This window comes from Pelodiscus sinensis, chromosome 2 (assembly GCF_052426305.1).
Source record: "Pelodiscus sinensis isolate ZL-2025 chromosome 2, ASM5242630v1, whole genome shotgun sequence".
In the NCBI taxonomy this organism is placed as follows: domain Eukaryota; kingdom Metazoa; phylum Chordata; order Testudines; family Trionychidae; genus Pelodiscus; species Pelodiscus sinensis.
In genome coordinates this window covers 118,261,234-118,287,496 of record NC_143053.1, presented here as the reverse complement: position 1 = coordinate 118,287,496, position 26,263 = coordinate 118,261,234, and the positions used below count along the sequence as shown (strand labels likewise).

At 40.3% G+C, this 26,263-nt stretch overlaps 1 protein-coding gene across 3 annotated transcripts in view; it reads left to right on the top strand.

Moving 5' to 3' along the window:
• EXOC2 (exocyst complex component 2) overlaps positions 1–26,263 on the top strand; it is a 191,467-nt gene that overhangs the window by 154,372 nt on the left and 10,832 nt on the right. For all 3 annotated transcript variants that reach the window (XM_075921345.2, XM_075921343.2, XM_075921344.2), the window contains 2 exons: positions 19,135–19,190; positions 23,595–23,717. In XM_075921345.2, coding sequence (XP_075777460.2) covers positions 19,135–19,190; positions 23,595–23,717 — 179 coding nt within the window. The remainder of the gene's footprint in view (positions 1–19,134; positions 19,191–23,594; positions 23,718–26,263) is intronic.

Here is a 26,263-nt window from a genome sequence, read left to right as displayed (position 1 = left end):
CAGAGATCACCCACTCTTTGCCTTCCATTCTTTTGGCTTTTATGTCAATGCATTCTGGATCTCTGATCTTTTGAGTTTTGTTTCCCATAGATTATGGCAAAAACCAGTGTACCAACAGCGCTTTAGGTACCTTCCATAACACTAATTGGTGTGCTTTTTAATGTGGACTTGCTGTGAACAAAAAAAGATAGATTTATCAGATCATTTTCAGTTTTACAAAAAGAATTGCTAATGAGCTATTTATAGCACATTGTTATATCTATTTTTTGTCAGTAGACTAGGGACTGATTTAGGACAAATGGGTTAAAAACAGGAAGTGTGGTTAAATAAGTAGGTAGTCTCTCCAAAGAGTTTCCAGAGCTTACCCACACATTCATATTTTCTTCTGAAACTACTATCAAAACAACATTGAGTACAGTACCTTGAAATCCATCTCTGTTTAAAAGAGGAATATTTTCAACAATAGCAGGAAATGGCTCATAGAAAAGTTTTACATTCTTGTAAAAAAAAAGTTCAAATGATGTTTTCTTTCTGCTTTAATCAAATTGCAGTACCTACAGGGCATTTTAGTTGATTCACGTGTCCCTTATGAATTCCTGCAAGCCTGTAAACAGTACAATTACGTATGAAGCAGTTGTATTTTCAAAATTTCTTTCAGTGTTGCCTTTCCTTTTAAATGAAAATGTTTATTTATGGATAGTTTTAGCATAATTATATTTGAATGTATTTCGCTCACAGTTGCAGGTGGCAGAAGGAGTAGGCTAACAATATTATTTGTAGCAGACATTTTATACACCATAAATCTGTGGAGTACTGAGTCTGCTGAACACACTGAACATGATGGCCTCTGTGGTGCTCTAGACTTGTAGCAGTGTCAATGGTAATACAGTAACAACATAACTCATTGCTTGTTATCTGTCTTTCTGTGCTATAATGGTCCTAGCACATCAGAATAAATTTAGATTTTTTCCATCTAAAATTATGTGGTGGGATTTTCACAAGCACTTCACGGAAGCCAAGAATGTCGACTTTCACAGTATTGAGTCTATACTACCATAAATTCGACCACGGAAGGTCGAATTTTGCGTTATCCCTTGTGAAAAGCATGACTGCCAAAATCAACTTCAGTGGCCCTTAAAGTCAATGAAACGGGCTTGGTAGTGTGAACTCATTGTTTAGAAAATCGACTTTATGTGGCTATATTCAACCTAAATTCTTAGTGCAGGTAAGGCCTGATTCAGAGACATAAATCCTTGCAGGGTAAAGAATATTGACATATTTTCTTGCTTCAACACTTTTTTTCTTTTTCTAGCAAACCATTTTATATGTCTTTGAATAAAGAAAATGCTTTTTGTCTAATAAATTGTAATAGAACTGTTTGTCCACCATTAACCAGACTAAGTTGTCCTGTTTAAAAAATGTCAATCTCTGAATAAAGGAACAGAAAACAGTAATATTTGACTCAGGTAACCATTCCTGCAATGCAACATAGCAAATATTCATAGCAAGTAGTTAAGTGGAAATTATTCATCTAAAGTTTTGGTGAGTGCTTGTAAAATTAGCATATTTTAAAAAAATCAGGGTCACTTTGTAAATAATTAATGAATCAAAAAGAAACCAAAAAAAAATCTAACAAATAGCTTGAGCAGTTTTAGTTGCAATAAAGTAGCTGCCTTGATTGAGAATCCTGTATTACTTTTAGAATCACTACCGAATGTAATTACACCATTTTAGGCTCCTCACATCTCACTTGCTTCAGATGCACAGTTGTAAAAGAGTTTATCCCAAGAAATTAATCAGAGAGGAAATCAAAAAGCAGGCTTATTGTAAGGAATTAGAGTGAAGCAGACCTTTCCACCTGGCGTAAGAAAGTGGGCCACAGGCAGAGACATACTGGTTGAAGCAGATTTCCCATCAGCCCACTTTAGAGGAAGAAACTTGCATGTTGGTGTGGAGAGCAGAGGTGAGCTGCTTTGTTGTGTCCATGGGGAATTTCCAAGTCAGAGCTCTGACTTTTTTTTTTTAATTAAGCTGCTAGGCTAGCGGGTTAGATGATAGCACTGTGTGGGTGGGGACACTTCAGTCAAATATCATGACATACTCTTGTGCAGGTACTGTAGTTCAGGAAAGGCTTATGACTGCAAACATTTAGGCTTCTTCTGGTCTAAAGTTTGAGAATACCTTGCAAGGTTATGGATTTTTAGAAGAAAATATTATTTTAAAATAGAACATATTTTAACATTAAAAAAGACCTGCTAGATCCCACCATAAGAAAATATAAACAAGCTTCTTGGAATTTGAACTGCTGTTTTTCTAAAAGAGGGCATCAGAAGAAAAATAATCTGTCAGTAATTAAGTAGGAAGTGGTAACTTTCTTTACATTTGATCTCCTAAGAGATCATACTTCAATATTTGAAGCCCGAATAAGCTGGCATTTCTTTGAAAATTTAATGTATATTTCTAAATTGTACTAGTAGCAATATAATCATTCTCTTTCAATTAATGCTTCCTTTGCGTAAAATGGATATATACAGATCAGACATATTAAATAGATTCTGATGCAAGTGATGACGCTCTAAACAGCACCCATTGTGGTACAAGCCTTAGCATCCTCATCTTCCCAATAGCTTGTTCAGACAGGGTGTCTGGTTCTCTTGCAAGGGCTTTGCCCCTGGACTTTACAGATAAAAAATGTCACCCTCATCTTTCACATCTGCCCATGTTTTTTATCCCCCCAGTGAAGGTAATTTTCACACAGTGCTATGAAAGGGATAAGAATGACACAAATTTCACTTAATTATATTATCACAAATTATTTCTTAAATAATTCGTTGTAAGCCCATACACTTTTTATGTATGTCCTTTGCAGCACATCTTGTAGTTCTGTGTACTTAATCCATAAAGTGCACTCAACAATATATCTCGTGTCCCAAAATGGTGTCCATAGCTAGCTACTTCATCCTAGGAAATGAACCAAAGGTTGGCTGTGCTACTGATCGAAAAGCAAATGCATAGTATAAAGTATTGGAGGAAAAATATTAAAATAAATACCTCAGAGAGAAGAGGTCCTACTATATACACAGTCTCTCAAGTGTTGGTTCCCAGGGTGGGTGGAGGGGAGACTGGGGAGGGGGCTGAGTCCCTCACCCTGCGCTTCCCAGGAAGATGCTATATCCCCAAGGCCACTCCACAACCCGCCCCACCATGCTGTCATCCTATTACAGGAGACAGCTCCATCGCTCGGGTAGCCTGTCTGGCTGTTCCCAGAGTGGGTGGGACTCCAGCCCCCAACCCTGCATTCCCCAGGCTACTCCAGAACCCACACCACCTGCCTACCCTCAGAGGGTCCCTTATCCTGTGTTGTCTGTCTGCTCACTCCCAAGGTGGGCGAAGGAGGGTAGGGAGGTAGTGTAGGTTCTTGAAATTAGCCTTTGCGAAGGTGTACATGAATGAAAACAAATTACAGGATGCCATCAGGATTTTAAATTAAAAGAATGATTTTATATGGTATTTGAAAAATAAAACATGATCATGCAATTAAAGAGTAATATAATACAGAAGGATTTGGGAGAGGAGTAAAAATTGGTTTTATAAACAACCATCATTTTGGAATTTTCTGATTTTGGAGTGTCTGACAGTTCAACTTCAATTTTCTCTGAAGGTGAGAATCTTGGGGAAGGTATTTAGAATCCTGTAGAAACACAGTAAGAGAAAATAAATTGAGTAATTATAATGCAATCTTAATAAACTACACAAGTAAACTTCACAGATTTCTAATGTTAAAAAGGGCCGCCAGAAGAACTAGATGCATATATTGTCATGTTAATTTTGCTATGTTATTGTAATAGAGTGGGAAAAGAGTAGCAATCTGTCTATTCTCATGAAGTTCTGTCCTCCATAGTTAACATCTCCAGCTATCCTGATTTTCAGATTATACCATTGTTAGTTCTTATAAACTTTGGATGTGGTAGCAGGCCATAAATTACACATCATGGTTGAGAAGTGACTGCAAATTACATTACTTAAATAACATGGAAGGATTTTTGGTAATAGCATCAACTGCAAGAATGAACCCAAAAAAAATGTGATGCCATCCAAAACACCAATGTGGCACTGTAGTCTTGGGCTCTTTCTGTTTTTTATTTTGATTTTTTCTTTTTGGATAATATAAACAGATCATTTTTTTAAAATATCTAATGAAAATCTTTGCTTTCCCTATCCGTGCCATAGCCATCAGCCCACTCCTCCTCCCCTGCTCTTCTCATTTTAGACTCCTTACACTTTCTCTTTTGTAGTGCCATCTGAATTTTTTGCCTTTGATCATGACAGCAATAATTTCAGTTTAAACATCGCCATCACCTTTGAATCACAGCAGATGCATGCATGTTTGAGAATTTGTACATATGAAGCCACTCTCTGAAGTGAAATATTTTGTATAAAAGTGCGTTTCCCATGTATTGCGTTTTTCACAACATTGCTTGTCATTCACTTATGAGGAAATCTGTTTGTTTACCTTTTATGAATAGGCAGAAGTGTTACAGTGTATTCAATTATACACATCATGGCTGCCTATTAGTACTTTGGAATAAAGGACAAAGGTCTAAATAGTAATATTGTACAGTTCAGTTGATTTTGAATTTCCTTTATCATAAAATGAATGGAAAATGTTTAAATAAAAAACGGTTCTGTTGATATCCATGCAATCTAGTTTCAGAGTTTCAGACACAAAGATTTTCAAAGCAGGTTATGCTTTATAGTTTTGGAAGATGTTAAAGTATCAGTATGAACCTATTCACTGCTTTGAGGCATTGTTCTGTAATGCTTGATCATTCTTTATGAAACAGTTGTGTGGTGAGGGCTGAAAATTAGGCACCCTAATGTGCCCAGGATGTGATTAAAATTGTACTAGCAATCTCCGTATTCAAACATCACTTACTGTCTGCTGACCTGCTATGACCTAAGACAAGTCATTTTAATTTCTGTGCCTGTTTCCCCTGCCATCTTTTGTCTTTCTTGGTAGATGATAAGTTTTCTAAAAAATACTGTAGAAGTGATGAGCTTAACATAGGAATACTGAAGTGAAACTCTGCGGCCTGTGTTATGCAGGAGGTCAGACTTACCATAAATGGATTCCACCTGGCCTTAGAATCTGTGAACAAGTTCTCTGGGGCAGGGTCTGTTTCTCAGTATGTACTTTGCCTAGTACATGAGTGCCTATCTTCGCTGGGGCCTTGAGACATTACTGTAATACAAATAATAAATAGTAGTCTGCTACAGACTAGCCTGCAGTATAGTTTTATTGCAAGGAAAACAAAATGCCTTGTCCACAAAGATTAGACAGATCATACCAGCAGCAACCATTTTTAAACATTCATTATTATCGCTATTTGACCTGCAAAGCAGACAGCATCTAAAGGAAATCCACCTTCTTTAAACAGTCTGATCTTAACTGTTACCTGGCATGTGGGTACCATTCATTGGTTTCTATTTAAAGGTCAATTGCACAGCAGTGCTTAACAGCAGTAGAAAATATTGTGCAGTTTTTTTGGAAATGGCTACTTAATGGTTCCATATAATTCTTTGCAAGTGGTTAGAAAAGAGGTACAAAATCTTGAGTGAAAAAAAAAGCTATCAGTGGCTTATAAAGTTACAGAACTATACATCTGTAATTTGATCTGAGAACTTTTCATGGCTATAATATGAGTTAATTAAAAATTCTTTAGAGTTTTTGGAAAGATTTTTCATACCTACATCACGTCAGCACAAGGGAAATGTGACTTTCTTAAGACAGAACTAATGATGATGACCTTCTAGCATACATTCCAGGCAGCAAATGAACCCACCAAGGACAATCAAGTATTAGAGCAATACAACTATGCATGAATCTCACTCCTCTTTAATGGATTGTCATACTGTATTTATTATAATAATTGTGGGAGGGAAATTTTTAAACCAACCAAGTTCTGAGATTATAGACTGAGTGACTATAATTGACACAACTCACTGCTCAGAACATAGAAAGCCCAGAACAGTGAATTATGCAAATAATAATTGAGGTTTAGACTCAGATTTCACATTACCAGGCTCGTACTTCCACTAAAAACAATGCTCGTGCACCTTCAGGTCTTTCCATAAAGAATGCTGAATGCTAGCCAACATTGTGGCATAGATCTACAGTATGAATCACTGTTCCCTATACTAAAGACTGGATCTTTGAAACTGAGATTGGAGGTGTCTACCACATTTGGGAATAAAAAGGTCTTGGCTCCAGTTTCTGCATCAGTTCACCATGCTTTGATTTCTCATCTGCAAATCAAAGAGCTGAATCTTGAAAATTGTCTAAAAAAGGAGTAGCAGCATAATAACAATATGAATGAATTTCTATGTCAATGATTAATTCCCCTTGTCCTTGAGAATTTAGAGACAATTGAAACTGACTTGCAATTGGCAGCCTTAGGATCTCCCATGAGTTCTTTCCCAAAACATCTTAGTTCCAGGCATAGAAAAACAGCAGCAGGAAGTACTCTGACCTGTTTCTCTTTCTTATTATATGTTTGCAATGTTATAGCTATATTGGTTCCAGAATATAAGATGAAACTAGGTGGGTGAGGTAATATATTTTATTGGAACAGCTTCTGTTGGTGCAAGAGATGTGCCTTTGAACTCCACCAAGTTCCTCTTCTAGAAGTTCTAGAGCTCAGGAGTTCATCTCTCACCAAAGGAAGTTGGTCCCAAAAAAACCCTCCAAAAAGCCCTCACCCATCTTGTTTCTTTGTAACAGAGTATTTGCCTTACATCATCATGAGCTTCTTCTTTGAATGACTGCATGTTTATTCCACTATAGGTGTATGCACAACTTGGCTGTGTCTACACTGGCATGAATTTCCGGAACTGCTTAAAACGGAATACTATTCCGTTTTCAGTTTTTCCAGAAAAGGAGCGTCTACATTGGCAGGCTGCTTTTCCGGAAAAGCCCTTTTTCCGGAAAAGCGTCTGTGGCCAATGTAGACACGCTTTTCTGGAAAAGAGCCCCAATCGCCATTTTCGCGATCGGGGCTTTTTTCCGGAAAAGACTACTGGGCTGTCTACACTGGCCCTTTTCCGGAACAGTGTGTCGGAATAAGGACTTATGCCCGAGCGGGAGCAGAGTAGTTTTTCCGGAATAGCAGCTGATTTTGTACAGTAGAGCATCGTTGCTTTTCCGGAAATTCAAGGGCCAGTGTAGACAGCTCGCAGCTTATTCTGGAAAAGCGGTGATTTTCCGGAATAAGTGGCCCAGTGTAGACACAGCCCTTGTGTACAGTTCTTGGAGATTTTTCCTTCAGCAATAATATATGATGCAATATGAGTGCCCTTTTATGCCTCTCACCACTTCATGCAGGAGTAAAGATTCCCCCAACACTCCTCAATTCCTTCTTATTGCTGCTGATGGTTGTTGGAGCTTTGATCTTTGTCTCTGAAAGACTTCCCCCTCTTTTTGAGTTAGGTTATAGTCTAGGGTAGTGTATTTGAACATATAAGATACAGATCTAAAAATAAGTGTAGGATAAGTAATTTTTAGAGTGGGATTCCCAGTTCCTTGTTGGGTATCAGATTTAGTACAGAACTAATTTTTCATTTTGCTGACTTCAAGGCCTGTTGCTGTAACACATCTATGCCAGTGAGTGACCCATGACATAGCTGCCTTATGTGACTGGAAGTGGTGCATGTGAGTGATAAATTTCACATTTGTAGAGGTTCAAGACTCAATTAAAAAAAAACAGAGCTGCCATATTCAAACAGCTGCTTATGGAATCTGTGCTTTCCACTTGAAATGGGTACCAAGATATGTGAATCATCTAGGTATATTTCCCCCCTCTCCCCCATTCTGACTGTGTCCAGAGGCAAATACTCATCACAGGTACAGGAGGCCCCTGACTTCCAACATGATCGGTTCCAGGGGAAGCGTCACAAGTCGGGGACGTCGTAACTTGAACCTTCATTTACGATAGGTGCTGTGCGTCTTCATAAATGCAGGCTGAGGATGTAAGTCGGGGGTTTCTGGCTCCTTCCAAACTTACAAAAATGGTTGTAAGTGCGGGGGGTCGGAACTCAGTCAGTCGCAAGTCAGAGGTCTCCTGTATCTAAGAAGAGACAACCTAAAGCTCCCAAAGATTTGGCACTGCCACCTTCAGAATCTACAGTGAAGGCATGTAACTCAGGCTAGGACTTGGAGGGGTGCTGGAGCAGCTTTCAGTACCACTGACTTGGGAGGCCTTTCTAGTACTGTCTACACCCAAGACTTTTGTAACAGACCATCACTCTGGACACAGATGCTTCAGATCTTGGTTGAGAAGTACACTTAAGTGCCCTTCCGGGCCTTTGGTATCCTCAAGATCTAAGTCTCCATAAAGAAATATCAGGAAGCTATGGGCCATCCGTTTAGTTTACATGGTATTCCTTCTGGATATCAAGGGAGTAAAATTTGTTGGTTTTTATGGACAACACAGCAAACAAACTGGGGTGGAGGGGCATTCCTTGAAATTAATGACGGTGTTCCCTCAAATTTTTTATTTCTCTGTAAGGAATGAATTTTTATGTGCACCAATATGGAGGATGATGTGTGACACATCACTTAGTTCACTGAAGTGCTTTCCTCCTACCCTGATTAAAAGACTAACCCTATGCCTTCCTTCCACTTCCACTCCTTCCCAAAGTTTTGTCCAAAGTTAAGGAAGATTCCACCCGCCTCTCATCAACACTGTTTAGCTCTGGTGCGGTTCCTGGCAGATGAGGATGTGATCATCTCAGAACCACCATTGCTACCTCCATTCCAACCTTGAGGTCATCCGTCTAACAGCATGGATACTTCATTGCTGACAATGAAGGGGGTACAGAATGTTCTGCTAAATAGTAAGAAGCCTTCAATTATGTCTATTTGCCTTGCTAAATGGAAGAGATTCTCCATTTGGTCCATACAAAAAGGCATCTCACCGTAACTCAAACTCTGATTTACATTATCTTGGACAATTTTTTATTTCTGAAACAACAAGAGCTAGTTCTTGGTCACCTATTGGACTCTGTTATAAGTATCTCAGCTTTCTCCCTCCCTTCCCCCCCATGACTAACTAATTTGTTTTTTAAAATCCTATATACATTCTAAAATGTTTGTTCATATTTCATTCACAGCCTCATTCCATAGTGGAGTTTAAATTTAGTTTTAAACAAAGTTGATGTATCCTTCACCCTTCCCCAATGATCTGCTAGTAATGCTTCTCTATTATGCTTGTCTATGGAAGTGTGCTTCTTGGTTACTATAACCTTAGACAGGAGAGTAAGGGAGCTGTGACCTTCAGTGCCAAAACCTTCTTACAAATTTTTCTCTAGGAACAATTCCTGTGGAACTTGGTTTCCAGTTTTCACATTAATTAGGCCATGCATTTACTTTCTTTCCAGAGCCTCATTCAGGTAAAGAGAAATAGATGTTCCATAGTCTGGAGTTGTAAGAGGTTTGGCTTTTTACCTTTATCAGACTAGGTCTTTCAGATCTTTTTCTTAGATCTTCATTGTAGTTTGACAGAGTAAAGGGTCATCAGAGGATCTCTTCCTGGATTTCTAGCTAGATATGTTTATGCTACCAATTGACTGATATTGCACCTCTGGTAAAATGGTGGCTTGCTCAAGCAGGTTGCAGGCAACTTCTGTATCCTTTCTGGGCCATGTAACAATACTGGATGTTTGTAGAATGGCAGTCTTGTTGTCAGTTCATGTGGTTGCCTCTCACGATACCATCTTTCATCAATTTTAGACATACTGCCAGGTTTGGACAGGTGGTCCTTCAGTCCTTGTTCAAGTAGATTCCAAGTCAACCTCCAGTTCAAACTGCTGGTGAATCACTTATAACAGAATGAACATGTGTAATCTCTCACAAATTAAAAATGGTTGCCCATCATTCTGTAAGTGTTCTTAAGATGTACGTGTCCATTCCATGACTCACTTTCCAAAGAGGGCAGCATTCTCCTTTGTACCTCTCAGGCAGTGGTGTGAGACACCAGAGGATGCTAATGCCACTCCAAGAGGTATTTCTGAGGGAAAAAATCTCCAACAACTATGCACAAGATGTGTGCACACCTACAGTAGAATGGACATGTGCATTCAACAAATTACAGAAAGGTAGGTAAAAAATTTCCTAAGGTCCTTCTCTCCTGCTTCTTTCTTCTCTGTCTTCCATCCTACCTTTTGAAATTACATCAACCCTCATCACTAGTATGCTTTACTACCTTTGAGCAAAACTATTTAATTATGACACTTTTTCTTAAAACTTGTTTACCTTAATTCCTTCTTTACTCATACCACTTGACCCACAGTATACAATCTGACTGGTCCACTTGGCAAGAGACAACTAAAATAAGAGCTAACATTTCTAATTAATTGTACCAGTGTTATATATAATGTTTAAAGCAACTCAAATCTTAAATATTTAAAATGTTACATGTAGGCTCTTTGAGTTTAAAAAAATTCCTTTATGTTCCTGCTTCCTAGCTGAATTCAGAGCTCTTTGAGCTTTGAGTTTTCTAGGCTGCGGAAGAGGTTACAATGTTTGATGATCACATCCCCTTTCAGTGTTTTCTTTAATATATTTGAGCTCTTGAAGAATAGCTTGCTGGATGCAGATAGAGAGAATGTCCTGATGAGTTCAAATATATTCTGTGTTGTCAGGTGATCACACTCTGTGCATGCAGAATTTTGTAGCTTGCTTTTTAAAATTGCACACATCACTTTAAAATTATGGGCAACTTGTATGAACATACGCATCCCACACAATTCTACCTTCCAGCAGTTTTTTTGTGGAATTACTACATTGGCTGAATGCTTTTCAGAAACCCAGCTCTCATAACCAGTGTATTTGATATGCAGTGGTGTGTGTGTGTGTGTGTGTGTTTGTATGTGTTAAGTTTGTGAAGAATTCAGTGATACAGTTCTTCTGCAGCTCAATCTGTATACCCAAGTGCAGTGTATTTGGTAGAATCACACTGTATCTGACCCTCTCCTGAACTACTACTCCATTGAGTGACTGCAAACTTAGTTTCTGTTACTTCTCAGAACCACAAATCTTTCCCTTCTGTTTTTTTGCATAGTTTGTACAAGTCATTGCAAAAGCTTTACATTCTATGTTAAACTTTCTTCTAAAAGTGAACTTTCTGGGGGGTTTTGTTTGCCACAGACTAAACTATTTAAAGCATAAAATGGAAAATTGTATTTAACAGAAAATAGATTGCCTTCCCAAATGCTTCATCAATACAAAACTGCTGTGGTTGGTCCAAAATGGGGGTGTCTTTTTTCTGAACGGCCCTAAGTGCTCTGGAGCATCAGGAGCTCTGCCTCCGCCCCAGCTCTTTATTGCTCAGCTCCTACCTGCAGCCGCCGCTAGACCAGGTGGGGAAGCTGGGCCTTCCACTCATAGGATACAGCATCAGCTCCCCACGATGGTCCCTGGGCCCTGCCCCTACACACAGCACACCCTGTGCCCCTGTGCACAGCACCACCACGCACATGCTCCCTCTAACTAGGGATGTTAGCATGTACCTGTTTATATGATTAACCAATAAGCCTAGGCTCATTGGTTAATCCTAACGATTACATGCAACCTCCTCCCCCTTGCTGTGTCTGTATCAGAGGCAGCAAGGCAGGGAAGCAGGAACCAGTGCTCATGGGGAGCCAACTTTTAAGCCCTCCCTGGGAGCTGTCTCTCTCCTCACCACTGCCATCCTCAGAGGCAACAGGGAAAGGGGGGCAGCAGGTAGGAGCACTGTACACATGCGGAGACAGCTTGAAAGCTGTATCAGAGGCAGCAGTACCGGAGGGGGTGCAGGCAGGAACCGGTACATGTTGGGAGCCGGCTTAAAAGCCAGCTCTCCCGCCTGCTCCCCTGCATGTTAACGTATAACCACTGAAATATTCAGCGGTTACACGTTTACAAAAATAAGTGTCTGTTAACATCCCTATAGTAACTGCTTGTGCTCTATATATGGTTAGAAATTGACTCATTAATGATAACGGTTGTCATAACAAGTCTCCTCAAACAGCTATTGAAAATGGCCTTTACTAAGTGTAAGAGATACAAAACTGTTCGTTATCTTGCCGGTTTAGTGGGAGCAGTTGCTAACAATGTTTATCAGCAACGTGTCATTTTCCTAGTTTTTACTGAGATCACATAACTCAACTGTGTCTACTTATCCTGTATGTTTTCTTTTTTAACTTTCTCTTTGCTTAATGCATACTGTTACTCTGAAGAATGTAATGTATAATTTAATTCAGAAATACTTTATGAAAAAGAAAAACATTTTGACCAAAATTCCAGTGCTTTGATGCAACTGGTATTTGTTCTTCATGTTTTTCCATGTGACTGATAGCTGTTATGATCAGTGACCATGTCTATTGCAAAAATGTTTCTACCTCTCTAATGGGTTTCCTAAGGCAGAACTGATGTAGTATGCTAATTCATTAGACTATGTCTGGCTATGTGTGGTTGTGTTGTCCTTTGTTGGATGCAACCTACAAAGGTTCTAAGCTGTAAGAAAGGAAAGTAGGGGAGAAGAGGGGAAAGATAGATTAAAAGGAAAAGAGATTAAGGGAATATTTCACAATCTCACATCAACCTGAGACTTTTGACAGGGTACAGATAGTAGTGAATAATATCCCCACTTTGGTTTGATAATTACAAGGAAAATATTATTTCAGCCAGTTTCACAAATCATAAAAAAAAAAATTGTATTGCAGGGTTTTCCCCTTTCCACCTTGTAATAAAGAGCAAAAGCGGAGAGGGATTTATAAAGTTCTGGAACTTTGGAAAGAATGCAGTTACACTACAGTTTTGGTTTTGGTTATTTTTGTTTAGTTTAAATGAAAAACTTTTCAAAGAAGTCTCAGAAGAGTATCCGTGTTAGTCTGCAACTTTAAAAACAACAAGTAGTCCTGTGGCACTTTAGAGATTAGTAGAAATATATATAATGTATTATCGTGGGCAAAACCCACTTCAGATGAAGTGATCTAAAATACAACCAAATTTGCTCCAATCCCATAGACAGAGACAAACACCTACAAGAGCATTATCAGTCTCAGAAGGGTAACTTGACACTATATATTTTTTGTCAGTCTCTAAGATATACTACAGGACCACTTGTTGTTTTTAAGGGATTTTTTTAAGATCTTTATCAGGAATTCTTTAAATTTAAATACCCACCTGGAGAAGTGAAGACTAGACTGAGCCAGACTAGTACTCAGGAATCTGCTTCTTCAAGATAGGCCTAACAAGGAAAATAACAGAATACCATGAGTCATCACTTACAGTCCCCAGCTCAGACCCCTCCAGCGCACGATTGCCAATCTACATCTACAGCCTAATCTGGAAAATGACCCGTGACTCTCACAGGCCTTGAGGGACAGGCCAATCCTCACTTACAGACAGCCCCCTAACCTGAAGCAAATTCTTTCCAGCAGCCACACATCACACCTCAAACATACTCACCCAAGAACCTATACCTGCAATAAATCCCATTGCCAACTCTGTCCACCCATCTGTACAAGTGACATCATCACAGAACCTAACCATGTCAGGGGCTCATTTAACTGCACATCCACTAATGTGATACATGCCAACAAGTGCCCTTCTGCCATGTATACAGGCAGTCCCCGAGTTACGCGGATCCGACTTATGTCGGATCCGCAGTTACGAACGGGGCCGTTCCTCTCCCTGGTCTCCAGCAGACCAGGGAGAGGAAGCAAAGCGGCGGAACACGTGGGCAGCGGACAGGGCTGTCCGCTGCCCACGCACTCCGAGGCTTGGCTCTGCTTTGCCCCCCCCCCCATCCCCCTGGTCTGCAGACCAGGGGTACGGGGGAGGGGGGGAGGCAAGGCATAGCCAAGCCGCGGAGCGCCCGGCCAGCTGACAGCCCAGACACGTCTGGGCTGTCAGCTGATCGCGCACTCCGCGGCTTGGCTCTGCTTTGCCCCCGTCCCCCTGGTCTGCAGATCAGGGGGACGGGGGGGGGGGGGGCAAAGCAGAGCCAAGCCACGGAGCACGCGGTCAGCTGACAACTGGCCGCGTCCTCCGCGGCTTGGCTCTGCTTTGTCCCCCCCCGTCCCCCGTCCCCCTGGTCCGCTGCCCGCGTGTTCCGCCGCTTTGCTCCCCGTCCCCCTGGTCTGCAGACCAGAGGGATGGGGAACAAAGCAGAGCAAAGCCACGGAGCCCGAGGGCAGCAGGACAGCCACGGCGCGTCTGGGCTGTCCCGCTGCCCCCGTGCTCCATGGCTTTGCTCCGGACACCTGTGGTACAGCAGCTGGGGCGCTGCCAGTTGGTCCCGTAGCACCGCTCTGGGTGCTACTGGACCAACCGGGCAGCACCCCAGCTGTTCTGCCCCAGGCGTCCTGATTCAGCCACTGCTGGTCAGATTCAGCAGCGGCTGAATCAGGACACCTGGGGCAGAGCAGCTTGGGTGCTGCTGGGTTGGTCCAGTAGCGCCGAGGAGCGGCGGCGCTACTGGACCAACCCAGCAGCACCCCAGCTGCTCTGCCCCAAGCGTCCCCAAGTCAGCCGCTGCTGAAACTGACCAGTGGCTGACTACAGGAAGCCCCTGCCCCGGGCTTCCTGGAATCACCCACTGATCAGTTTCAGCAGCAGCTGACTTGGGGATGCCTGGGGTTCTTAAGTTGAATCTGTATGTAAGTCAGAACTGGCGTCCAGATTCAGCTGCTGTTGAAACTGATCAGTTTCAGCAGCGGCTGAATCTGGACGCCAGTTCCGACTTACGTACAGATTCAACTTAAGAACAAACCTACAGTCCCTATCTTGTACGTAACCCGGGGACTGCCTGTAGTGGCCAAATTGCAACAAAGGATTAATGGACACAGGAATGGTAAAACAAATAAATCTGTAGGGGAACATTTTAATCACCGTGGGCATTCATTAATACACTTAAAAGTAACCATTCTTCTACAAAGGAATTTCACAAGCCAATTAGAGAGAGAGTGCAGAATTAACCTTCATATGCAAATTTGACACCATCTCCCTTAGCCTGAACAACGACTTGAACAGGTTAGCGTATTATAAAACCAGCTTTCCTTACATTCAACAACCTATTGACATCAAAAGCTAAGAATGGGACACTTCCAGCCCACTCAATTAGCCTCATTAGCACTGGGTCTACAATTGACAGGTAATTTTTTTCTCCTCTCCCTTCTTATTCTGAGGATCCCCCTTCATTTCTCCAATCCAGATTATCTCATCAGGTTTTACCCACAAAAGTTCATGATACTATATGTATATTTCTGTTAGTCGCTAAGATTCCACGGGACTACTTGTTGTTTTTCAAGGAAGAGAACGTGTGAATATATAAATAAAAGCCTGATGATGCCAAGGCCACCTGAACAACTAGAGTTTATGAGAAGCCCTGTGTTTCTAGGCATAGCATTGGACTGAAGTGATTATGTAAAAATGAAACCTTCTTCCTGAACAGATCTGCTCCCTGTCTGTATTCTGAATCCTGTCTACTGAGGTTAATGCTGTAAATAGATCGTTATATTTTTTTTATTCCCATTAAACTTTCAGAACCAACAAGCAAAGAGTGATTCTGTTCTTTCCAATGCCGAGTGAACATAGTTGTCTCCTAAGTTTTGATTTTAAAGGTTATCAGTTACTTTATAATGGTGTAAATGCATTAAGAGTGATAGTATTGCATACACGTGATTCAAAGCATAATTTGAACAGTGTGGAGTTACACAGATGTGACCAAGGCCTCTAACGTTAATACATGGTCATAGTTAAGGCTACGGTTTAGTGATGGGTATTTTTAGTAAAAGTCAAATGCAGGTCATGGACCATAATCGAAAATTCATGGCCCCTGACTTGTCCATGACTTGTACTATAAATACCCCTCACTAAATCTTAGGTGGGACAAATCGCTGCTCTGGGGAGGGCTCCAGGCAGCAGCTATACCAGCCACCCCTAGGACTGCTGCTCAGGTGGTCCCCAAACCAGCTGCCTCAGGCCACCCAAGCAGCAGCCAGTGTGGCTGACCGTGGAGCTGCTCGGAATGGCTGTCTATACAACTGCTCCAGCAGTGGCCAGTGCAGCTACTACCCAGGCCACCTGAGCAGCTAGACAGTGTGGCTGTCCCTCAGGCCACACTGGCTTCTGAAGAAATCACAGAGATTAGTTATAGTAGCTCAGAAGACCAGTTTGGACACTCAGCACACCCCGGAGTTGTGAAGGGTCCTTAAGAACATAACAGCCATGCTGGGTCAGACCAACAGTCCATCTAGCCCAGTATCCTGTCTGCCGACAGTGGCCAATACCAGATGCCCCAGAGGGAGGTATCACAACAGGTAATCATCGTGTGATCCCTCCCCTGTCACCCACCTCCAGAGAAACAGAGGTTAGGGACCACATTCCTACCCATCCTGACTATAGCCATAGATTCATGGAGGTTAGGTGCATCAATCTAGCTCTTTTTTTGAACCTTGTTAAAATCCTAGCCTTTACCGCATCCTTTGGCAAGGAGGTGGGTGACAGGGGGTGGAGAAAATGAGATGGAGAAAGTGTTCTTTACGTACTTGCTCTGCTCCTTTCTCCTCCTCGTACAGTACTAGCAGGGAATATCTGTGATCTCAGTTCAGTATCGCTCTCTACCCTGGCGAATCAGTGACTTTAGGGCCTAGCCCGCATTGCAAAACTTCTCTTACCCCATGCACAACATCACCATGCCCTCCCTCCCCCAGTGAGATTTAAAGAGTATGGGAATGTAGGAGACCTGCCCTAAGTGAGATTTATCCAGGATGCGTCTGGACCCCTTAGTCTTCCTAGCTCTATCCATCTGTGAATAACGAAGAAAATGTATACATTTTATATATACAAAATACAGATTTAATACTAAGCTGAGAGGGATATGGATTGCAAGGGTGAGTGCTAGTGGAACTCTGGGAATGTTTGAACTAGTCCTGATGGAAAGTAAAAAGTACAGCCTGGTTTTCAAGTCTCAAGCTAGATTTGCAGTGCCAGCAGTTAAACTAAACTAAGCAAACACACAAACTGAGTCCACTGTCACGTGACAGTGGAGAGAGTACGCTTTGGTTTCTTCATTGGGTTGGAAACATTTTCATTGCACAGTATCAAGCATCCTTGCCCCACCCCTTTTCTGAAGCACTGCCCCCACTCACTCTGTCCCCCTTCTCTCTGTCACTTAGTCTGCCCTATTCTTACTCACTTATTTTCATCAAGCTGGGGCAGGTAGTCGTGATGCAGGAGAGCATGAGGGCTCAGATCGAGCGTGTGGACTCCAAGGTGGTTCCAGAAATGAGGGCTTCAGGATGCAGGAGGGGGCTCTTAGCTGGGACGGGGTGGGGCTGGGGATGAAGGGTTTGGAGTGCAGGTTTGGGTTACTAATGGGGGGGTAGAATTGAGGGGTTTGGAATTTGGGAAGAGGCTGCAGGCTGAGGCAGGGGAGTAGGGTGCCACAGGAGGTATGGGCTCTGGGCTGGGGCTAAGAGTTCTGAATTGGGGCCAAGAATGAGGGGTTCAGGGAACAGGACTTGGCTTCAGGCTGGAACAGAGGTGTGGGAGGGTATACAGCGTGTAGACTCCTGGAGGAAGTTTGGATGTGAGAGGGGACTCTGGTATCAGGCAGGGAATTGGAGCGTGGAAGGGTGGGTGAGTTCCAGGTGGGGGTTTGGGTGCAGAAAAAGGGTTCCCATTTAGCTTCCAGTTGGAGTGGGGGAGACAAAGGGTGGGAGTGCAGAAGGTGTCCAAAGTTAGGACAGAAGGTTGGATTGCAGAGTGTGGCCTACAGGAGGGAGTTTGGGGATGGGATGGGGACTCAAGGCTGCAGAGAGGATTGTAGTGTGGGAGGGGGTACAGGGAGCAGGTTCCGAGCAGTGCTTATCTTGGGGAAGGGGCGCTCCCTGGAAGTAGTCATATGTTTCTCATCTCCTAGGCATAGGGGCAGCCAGTAGGCTCTGTGCTATATGTGCTGCCTCCACTTGCAGGTGCTGCCCTGCAGCTCCCATTCATTGGCTGCGGTTTCCAGCCTGTGGGAGTTTTGGAGTCGGGGCATGCAGCAGGGGCAGCACGCAGAGCCCCGCTAGCCACCCATGCACCTAGGAGCCAGAGGAACATGTTATCACTTCCAGGAGCCACACGAAGCCAAGTAGGGAGCCCGCCAACACCGACTGGACTTTTAACAGCCTGTTTTGTAATGCTGACAAGAGCTGCCAGGTTCCCACATAAAAACTGGACACCTGGCAACCCTACCTATGTTGGCATTGCTTGCAAAGCAATGTACACAAAGGACCAGATACATTCTGTTACTCTGTATTTACAACAGAATAGTCCATTTCTGTGAAGTAACTCCAGATTTACATCAGTTGCAGCTGAGGAAAGAATAGAACAGCATAGACTGAATGTTATAACTAAGCATATCAAAATGAATTCATTCCGAACAAATATTTTATATACTACTGTAAACATTTTAGGTCAGAAAATAAACTGCTTGATGAACTTTTTCCCCAAAGAAACTTCTTCTACATAAGTATGACATCTGCTATAAATTGTTATGAGTAATATCTGCTAAAACCACTTCCATAGAAACAAGATTTGTTATTTCCATTTATAATAATATTTCACAATCAAAGAAGCTACAAAAGAAATAGGAGTGAGATCTTCTGCAAGCTATGTAATCCTGTTGTCTGTTTGCTTCTTAAAATATCACTTGCCTGATACACATATAATATGGTATATTTCATGTATATTAACAGGACCTTTAGATTAAGGGATTATTTTTATATTGGATCTGTGGTAAACTGAAAAGGTTATCAAAGTTAGGCTGTCATACAACAGAAGAATACTGAAACAGGAACCTACTGGCTTCTCTAACCTTTTGCTGTAAGGAAATGTGCCTTTCTCCATTTGATTTTAAAAAAAGGAAATAGATTGTGGCAGTGTGACTGGAACTTTCTCTTTCTGCCTCTATGATTGCAAATGTGTTAGTTAAAGAAATGAAAAGAAAAAGTACACTGGAACAGTATAATTGAAGAGTGTAATATCATAGCTCTGTCAAGATATCACAGTGAAAGTGACTGACTACCCTTTTTGTTTTGTTTCAGGTGTCAGAAACTATTTGAAAGAAGCATTAGTGAATATCATAGCTGTGCATGCAGAGGTGAAGTAAATTTAGATTATTCATATTATTACAAGCATCAAACAAAATAAGTTGGCTGATTTCATTGGAAGGGAACACCTCTGAAAATCAGCCCATTTTTATTTGTGTTTAAAACAGATTTTATTTGTCATCAGTAATAACCACATATTGCATTCTTTACACTGAACATGAATCCAGAATAAGTAGCACATGAATTTAACATGGATTAATTATTCCTGATTAATTCCAGGTGTAGACATCTTATTCTGAAATAAGTGTCTTATTTTGAAATAGCATAGATTAAAATTGGCTTATCTATGTGAACAGTTAGCACGCAGCAAGCTGGGGTGTAAACCTACTTTATGCTATCCTGCTCTTATCCTAACCGTCTGTTGCTGTGCTCTAAATTCCCTAATGGACTTTAATCTACTCCTGTTTCAAAACAGGATAGGTCAAAACAAACTAACAGTAAATAAGAGTGTCTTCTTCCAAATTAGTTTGGTTTAAATGAATTCAGAATAAGGTAATATTGTTCTGGAATAGTTGTCCACTTGTGGAGTTATTCCAAAACAGCTATTCTTGATTAACTCCCTTTGGAGACACGTCATTGGTGTATGCTTTTTATTTTCTTTCAACAGTCTGAAGAGAAGGAAAGTCAAAGTTATAAAACTCAATTCTTTTTTTTCTGTGCACATTTAAAAAAAATATAGTGCTCTGTCTATATACTTCTAGAGATGGGAGTGTGGGGGAAGTGTTGAACATGTGCAGCCTGAGGGGGAAAACGTACATCATGTTGCATGGAAATTCATCAAGCACAAATAGAAAATCTGGAGTCACTGCGTAGTATATATATGCCTGCATGACCCCATTTTGAGACTTTGTTCTTGTGACCCTGGCAATGCAACGTGACAACCAAGGAATCCAAGGAATTTACACTTTAAGTATGTTGTTTAATGCTCTCTAGTGTGAGCATATGGACTAGTGTGTTGCAACACGACTTTTCAAATCTGGTTGTGTAGTAGAAAGAATACATCTAATCTAATTGTTACATCAGTGGGTAGATGGATGCTGAGACTTGATGGATGCAAGTGTGCTGAATACAGCTTTATATTAATATGTGCTCATGAAAGACACATCAGTTTCAGTGCAGGTGTTGAGAGTGCAGGGTACTCATTCTTGACTGTGAACCAGAACTCCAGAAGAGAAAGTTGGGCATATGTTCTTCCCAAAAATTAATCCCAGTAAATTTCAGTGAGCTAATCAATTTCAGCTGCTATCAAATCCATGGCATGAGGGTTTGCAAGCAGGTTTCACACCTAGTAATACTTTATAATATTCCATATCAGGGAAAAAAGGAGGCAAACCATTACTCCCTCTGGCAGGTAATGTGTGGCAGGCCAGATAGTTTCATCACAAACAGTAACTTACAACAATTTACAGTGATTCTTTATTAAGTGGGTGGCAGATAAGAAGTTATGGGCCCTGCCTTAAGCATCTTACAAACCACTGCATATTCTAATCTCAGAAAAGGCTAGCAGGAACTACCAGGTCAAGCAGAGAGGATGCTCTTTTGGTAAACCTGCTGCTCCCACAGATAAGTATCTTCTGAACTCAGGTCTCACTCCTCAAGTCTAGATACTGGCACAGCCAGTATGTGCAAAGGTTAAATAGCATCCAGGAAGCTACTGTTTTACAAAATGGTGATCTCTGCACAGAGTGACCTTGCACACATGGCATGTGGAGGTCACTTTGTGGAGGTCACCATTTTGTAGATCAAAGTGGTCTACTAGTGAGCAGTGTTTCTGGAGCAAATCTGGGTGTGTTTGTGGGCAGACAGTATCACATCATCAGCTGAATCTGACCTATTGGACCTGTGAGCTTTTCTGCTGAGAGTACAATCCCCAGTTTGAGAATCACAAATATATAGAAAATGGGCCATGGCTTGCAATGGAGAGGAGGAGTGTGAGTTTAGAAAGTTCAGGAATTTTCTACAGTAGTTTAGTTATAGCATCTCTTCTAAATAACTCTATCCTTCACCATCACAAAATGTATTTTCTCATTAGTGTTATTAAAACCATGCATTCACACAGCACAAATAAAACTATTCTTTCTTTAGACCTTCTTAAATTGCTTAAAATTGGCTTTTGAGTATTTTAGGCTCCTTTTAAATATTTTCTTTAATTAGAGACCACTAATGCTACTTGAAATATTTTCATAGCTTTTGGAATTCCAATTAAAACAGATTTTTGCTTCGATGCAGGTATTTTCCTCCAGTGTTGTAGTGCAAATTGTTCCAATACCTGAGAATGAAGGAGTTAACAGAATTATAAACCATAATGAAAATGATTAGTTTTCATTTTCCAGGATGAGTAAATTACGTGAATTAAACAGACAAATGATGTTCATTTTTTTCTTTTTAATTCAATTTAATAATCTAAACTGCTTTTAATAAACACAAGTAAGGACAATAAAAACAACAAGGAGTCCTGTGGTACTTTATAAACTAACACATTTATTTGAGCATCCGCTTTTGTGGGCTGGAACCTACTGTTGAAGTGGATTCCAGCCCACAAAAGCAGATGCCCAAATAAATTTGTTAGTCTATAATGTCCCACAGGACTTCTTGTTGTTGTTTTTGCTGAAACAGATTAACATAGCTACTCCTCTGAAACAAATATTTTTAAAATGATTTTAACTTGACCATAACCTTGTAAGTAGGTATTATAGCTAAGTCTCAATTCAGACAGACAATTAAGCACATGACTAACTCTAAGTAAAGTTATTGTCTCACTGACTTCAATTAGACTACTCATGCTTAAAATTAGGACACATATATAGATACCTTGCTGACTTGGAAGCTAGTTGTTTCTCTGATGTTCAGTTTTGCCTCATGAATTTCTATTTGTGAAATTACATTTTTGCATCTGTTTACAGAAGTATATGAATTTGATCGCTGATGTGAAATTTTACAATTTCTGTAAGAGTGTAACGCTGTTTTCTGGCAAAATTTTGCTAATCTGGATCAGTCTTAGATTTTGCTAGCAACACTGCTGATTTTTATAGTTTAAACAATAATAGTTAATTATCAACTGTTCAACAGGCATGTTTTGAGGTGAAAAAACCTGTTAATTAAAAAGTCAAATTTGAGCTGAAACCAAAATAAGTATAGTTTTTGCAAAAATATGGTGATTTAGTATGACTGAGAATTTTTCCTAAGTTCTGACAACTAACATTGAGCATGGCCTTCGTGAGTACAAATACTTCCTTCTCAGTAGAAGGTTTTGACCGTTTACTTGGTATTTCTTGTCTTGTATTGCTCAGCAGCAACTGCTACTGCATGAAATGGACTTTTCCCATTTTACTTTAACCATTTTTCTCTGTATGTGATCAACGTTGTTGGCTTTTGTGGGTCAAAGCAGTTAAAAACAAGATGAGTATTTGAACTAGCAGGGTAAGTGACTGATAGCCCGCATATGTGCGGTAAATATACCTTGGCTGTGGTGCAAATCTATTACGTTACTGGTTGTCTAGTCTGTGTGGTCCATGACACATCACTCTCACATATATGGTAAACAATCAGGTATGGTTCTTAATTTCATATTTGAGTTTTACTCATAAACATACCTTCTCCTAGTATTTTCCACTGACTATGCATTTCTATAAAACAGGTTTTCATTGTTAGATCAGATACATTCCTAACTTTCACATAGAGCAAAAGTTTTGAATCAAAGTGTAACCCAATTATTTGTTGTTGCTTGTTTGTTTGTTTTTTAAATCCAAATAAATGAATAATAATATTTCTAACCAAAAGCATCTTTTTCCATGACTGATCACATCAATTCCTCCTCAACTCACCATCCATTTTTCTTTCCCCTCTTTTTTCCACATGTAATCCAAACTGTTCCTCATATTCTTCTTCAAGGCTTAACACAACTCTGTTCTATCTATGGCACCATTCTTGTTTTCTCTTACGCACTCTTTGCCCTGTGTTCTGCCCAATTTTCTCTTCTATTATCCTTTTCACTGTCTTTAAATCTCTTCTTAAAACCTACTTTTTTACCTCTGGTGTCTCTTTTGATACTTCTTGATCATATTTCAGCACCTAATTGTTGTATTGCTCTTGTATTTTGTAAGCTTCTTAGGAGATTACTCTTATATCATTATTAAACTGAATTGCAGCAGTAACTATGAACCCTAATTGGGAATTCAGGCACCATTGGTCTTAACGTTAGACAGCAAGTAATAAAAAATAAAGTCCAGAGAGTTTTCAGGCTAGAGCTATGATAAGCCATAACAAAATGGCTGAACTGGGGGAAGAAGGTGCTTTTTGAAAAAGCAGCTAAGCAGGTAATGAAGGTTAACTTCTTCTATATCCATGCTAACATCCTATATACCCAATTTATAACTCTGATTTCAAACCTGCAGGTATTCACCATCTCTAAGGAATTAGTGCCTCGAGTACTGTCAAGGATTGTAGAATCTGTTGCTGAAGAACTAAGTCGACTGATGCAGTGTGTGTCATCATTCAGTAAAAATGGAGCTTTACAGGTAGATAAATGTGTTATCATAAGAACATAACATAAGAACAGCTGTACTGGGTTAGACCAAAGGTCCATCTAGCCCAGTATCCTGTCTGCCGACAGTGGCCAGCACCAGGTGCCCCGGAGAGGGTGGACCGAAGACAATGATCAAGTGATTTATCTCCTGCCATCCCTCTCCAGCCTCTGACAAACAGAGGACACCATTTTATCCCCTGGCTAATAGCCTTTTATGGACCTAACCTCCATGAAATTATCTAGCTTCTCTTTAAACTCTATTATAGTCCTAGCCTTCACAGCTTCCTCTGGCAAGGAGTTCCACAGGTTGACTACACGCTGTGTGAAGAAGAAACAAAATACAGGACTATGTAGCACTTTAAAGACTAACAAGATGGTTTATTAGATGATGAGCTTTCGTGGGCCAGACCCACTTCCTCAGATCAAATAGTGGAAGAAAATAGTCACAACTATATATACCAAAGGATACAATTAAAAAAAAGTGAACACATATGAAAAGGACAAATCACATTTCAGAACAGAAGGGCAATTCAAGGGTGGGGGAGGAAGGTAAGTGTCTGTGAGTTAATGATATTAGAGGTGGTGAAAGGAAAATTTCTGTGAGCTAATGGTATTAGAGGTGATAAATGGGGAAGCTATCTTTGTAATGGGTAAGGTAGTTGGTGTCTTTGTTGAGCCCCCCTTGAAGAGTATCGAATTTTAGCATGAATGACAGTTCAGAGGATTCCCTTTCAAGTGCAGATTTGAAAGTCTTCTGGAGTAGGATGCAGGTAATTAGGTTGTTGAGACAGTGTCCTTTCTGGTTGAAATGGCAAGAAACTGTTTTGTCTTTGTGATCCTGTCTAATATCTGTTTTGTGGGCATTGATCCTTTGGCAAAGTATCTGAGACGTTTGTCCAATGTACATAGAAGAACTTTCTTTTATTAGTTTTAAACCTGCTACCCATTAATTTCATTTGGTATCCTCTAGTTCTTCTATTTAGGGAACTAATAAATAACTTTTCTTTATCGGCCCTCTCCACACCACTCATGATTTTATATACCTCTATCATATCCCCCCACAGTCTCTTCTTTTCTAAACTGAAAAGTCCCAGTCGCTTTAACCTCTCCTCATATGGGACCTGTTCCAAACCCCTAATCATTTTAGTTGCCCTTTTCTGAGCCCTTTCCAAGGCAAAAATATCTTTTTTGAGGTGAGGAGACCACATCTGTACACAGTATTGTACACAGTATCATGTTTCTGAGTTGAGAAACTTGGAAGTATTATAGCTAGAAAATTAGAGAGATCCCCTGTTGTTATTAAATTGTAGCATAATACAGATTGAACTTCTCTCGTCCAGTACCCTTGGGACCTGACTGGTGCCGAACCACAGGAGGTCAGCATTGTCTAGCAGCATTACGAATTCTTCCACTGCTTACTGGGCTCATAGAAGATATTTAGGGTAAATTAAAGCTAAATAACAGCACAGAACAATAAGAACCGAGACTGCAGGAAACTTGACTACACCTATAATAAATGCACATCCGGCTAAGTAAAATCATGTTGGACCATGGATGTTGCCAGTCCAGACAGTACCGAACTAGAGAGGTTCAGCCTGTAATCTGTACTCAAAAATGCAACAAAAAGCTGCTGTAGACGTTCTATTCCTACTCATTATTTTATAGCAACCCATTCAATATTTTGATTGTATTTTTAAGTCTGCAAAGATTTTGTTTGTAATAATGTTTTGAACTGTATTTTATAGCTCAATTTTAAATCTCTTGGTCTTAGAGTGGAAAGGACAGTGTATTGATGTGTAATAGTGGTATGTTGTTCCTCTCTTTGGAGAGAGAATAAAAACATTTCCTATATTGTAAGACTCCAGAAGGAGGCCTGGCTGCAAAATTACATCACAACAGAGAGACTTGCAAAAATGACTATTAAAGATGTTCTTAAAGATCCATTTATCAAAAGTTCTGCTATTCCAATTTCAGATTACAATGAGTCGATGAACTGTGGACCGAGTATTTTAATATGAGGAGGGAGAGGGAATGCCTGGCCCATTTTTTCTAACAATTTATTTTGAGTTTTCTTGTGAAATTAAGCTTCAAAAAGAGGTGTAAGGAAGGATATATTCTTAGGTTTTGTTCACTATAATCCTGATGCATCATTAGTAAAATGTTTATAGAATACATGCTTTCATCACATTTTTCATAAGATCAGATCTAGTAGTCCTTACTCAGGCAAAACTCTTAAGTCAATGTTTTGAATCTTTTCACTTGTGAAGAACTATAGGCTATCTATGGTCTGTGACTTGTCAATTAATTTTACATCTTAAAATATCTTCATACTCAGGTTTTACTTCAGATTTTCTCTGTCTTGTATTTAAAAACATGTCTAGCTTTTAAAATTCATTTTTAATTGTTCATATAAAAGAAATGGAAAACTGCAGCCAGCACCTATCTTGTTTTTTTCAGATTTGTTTTAGAAATCTAAAGCAACTGAAAATCTAAATGAACACTCTTTGTAACAAAGATATATTTTAGAGTATTATCTAC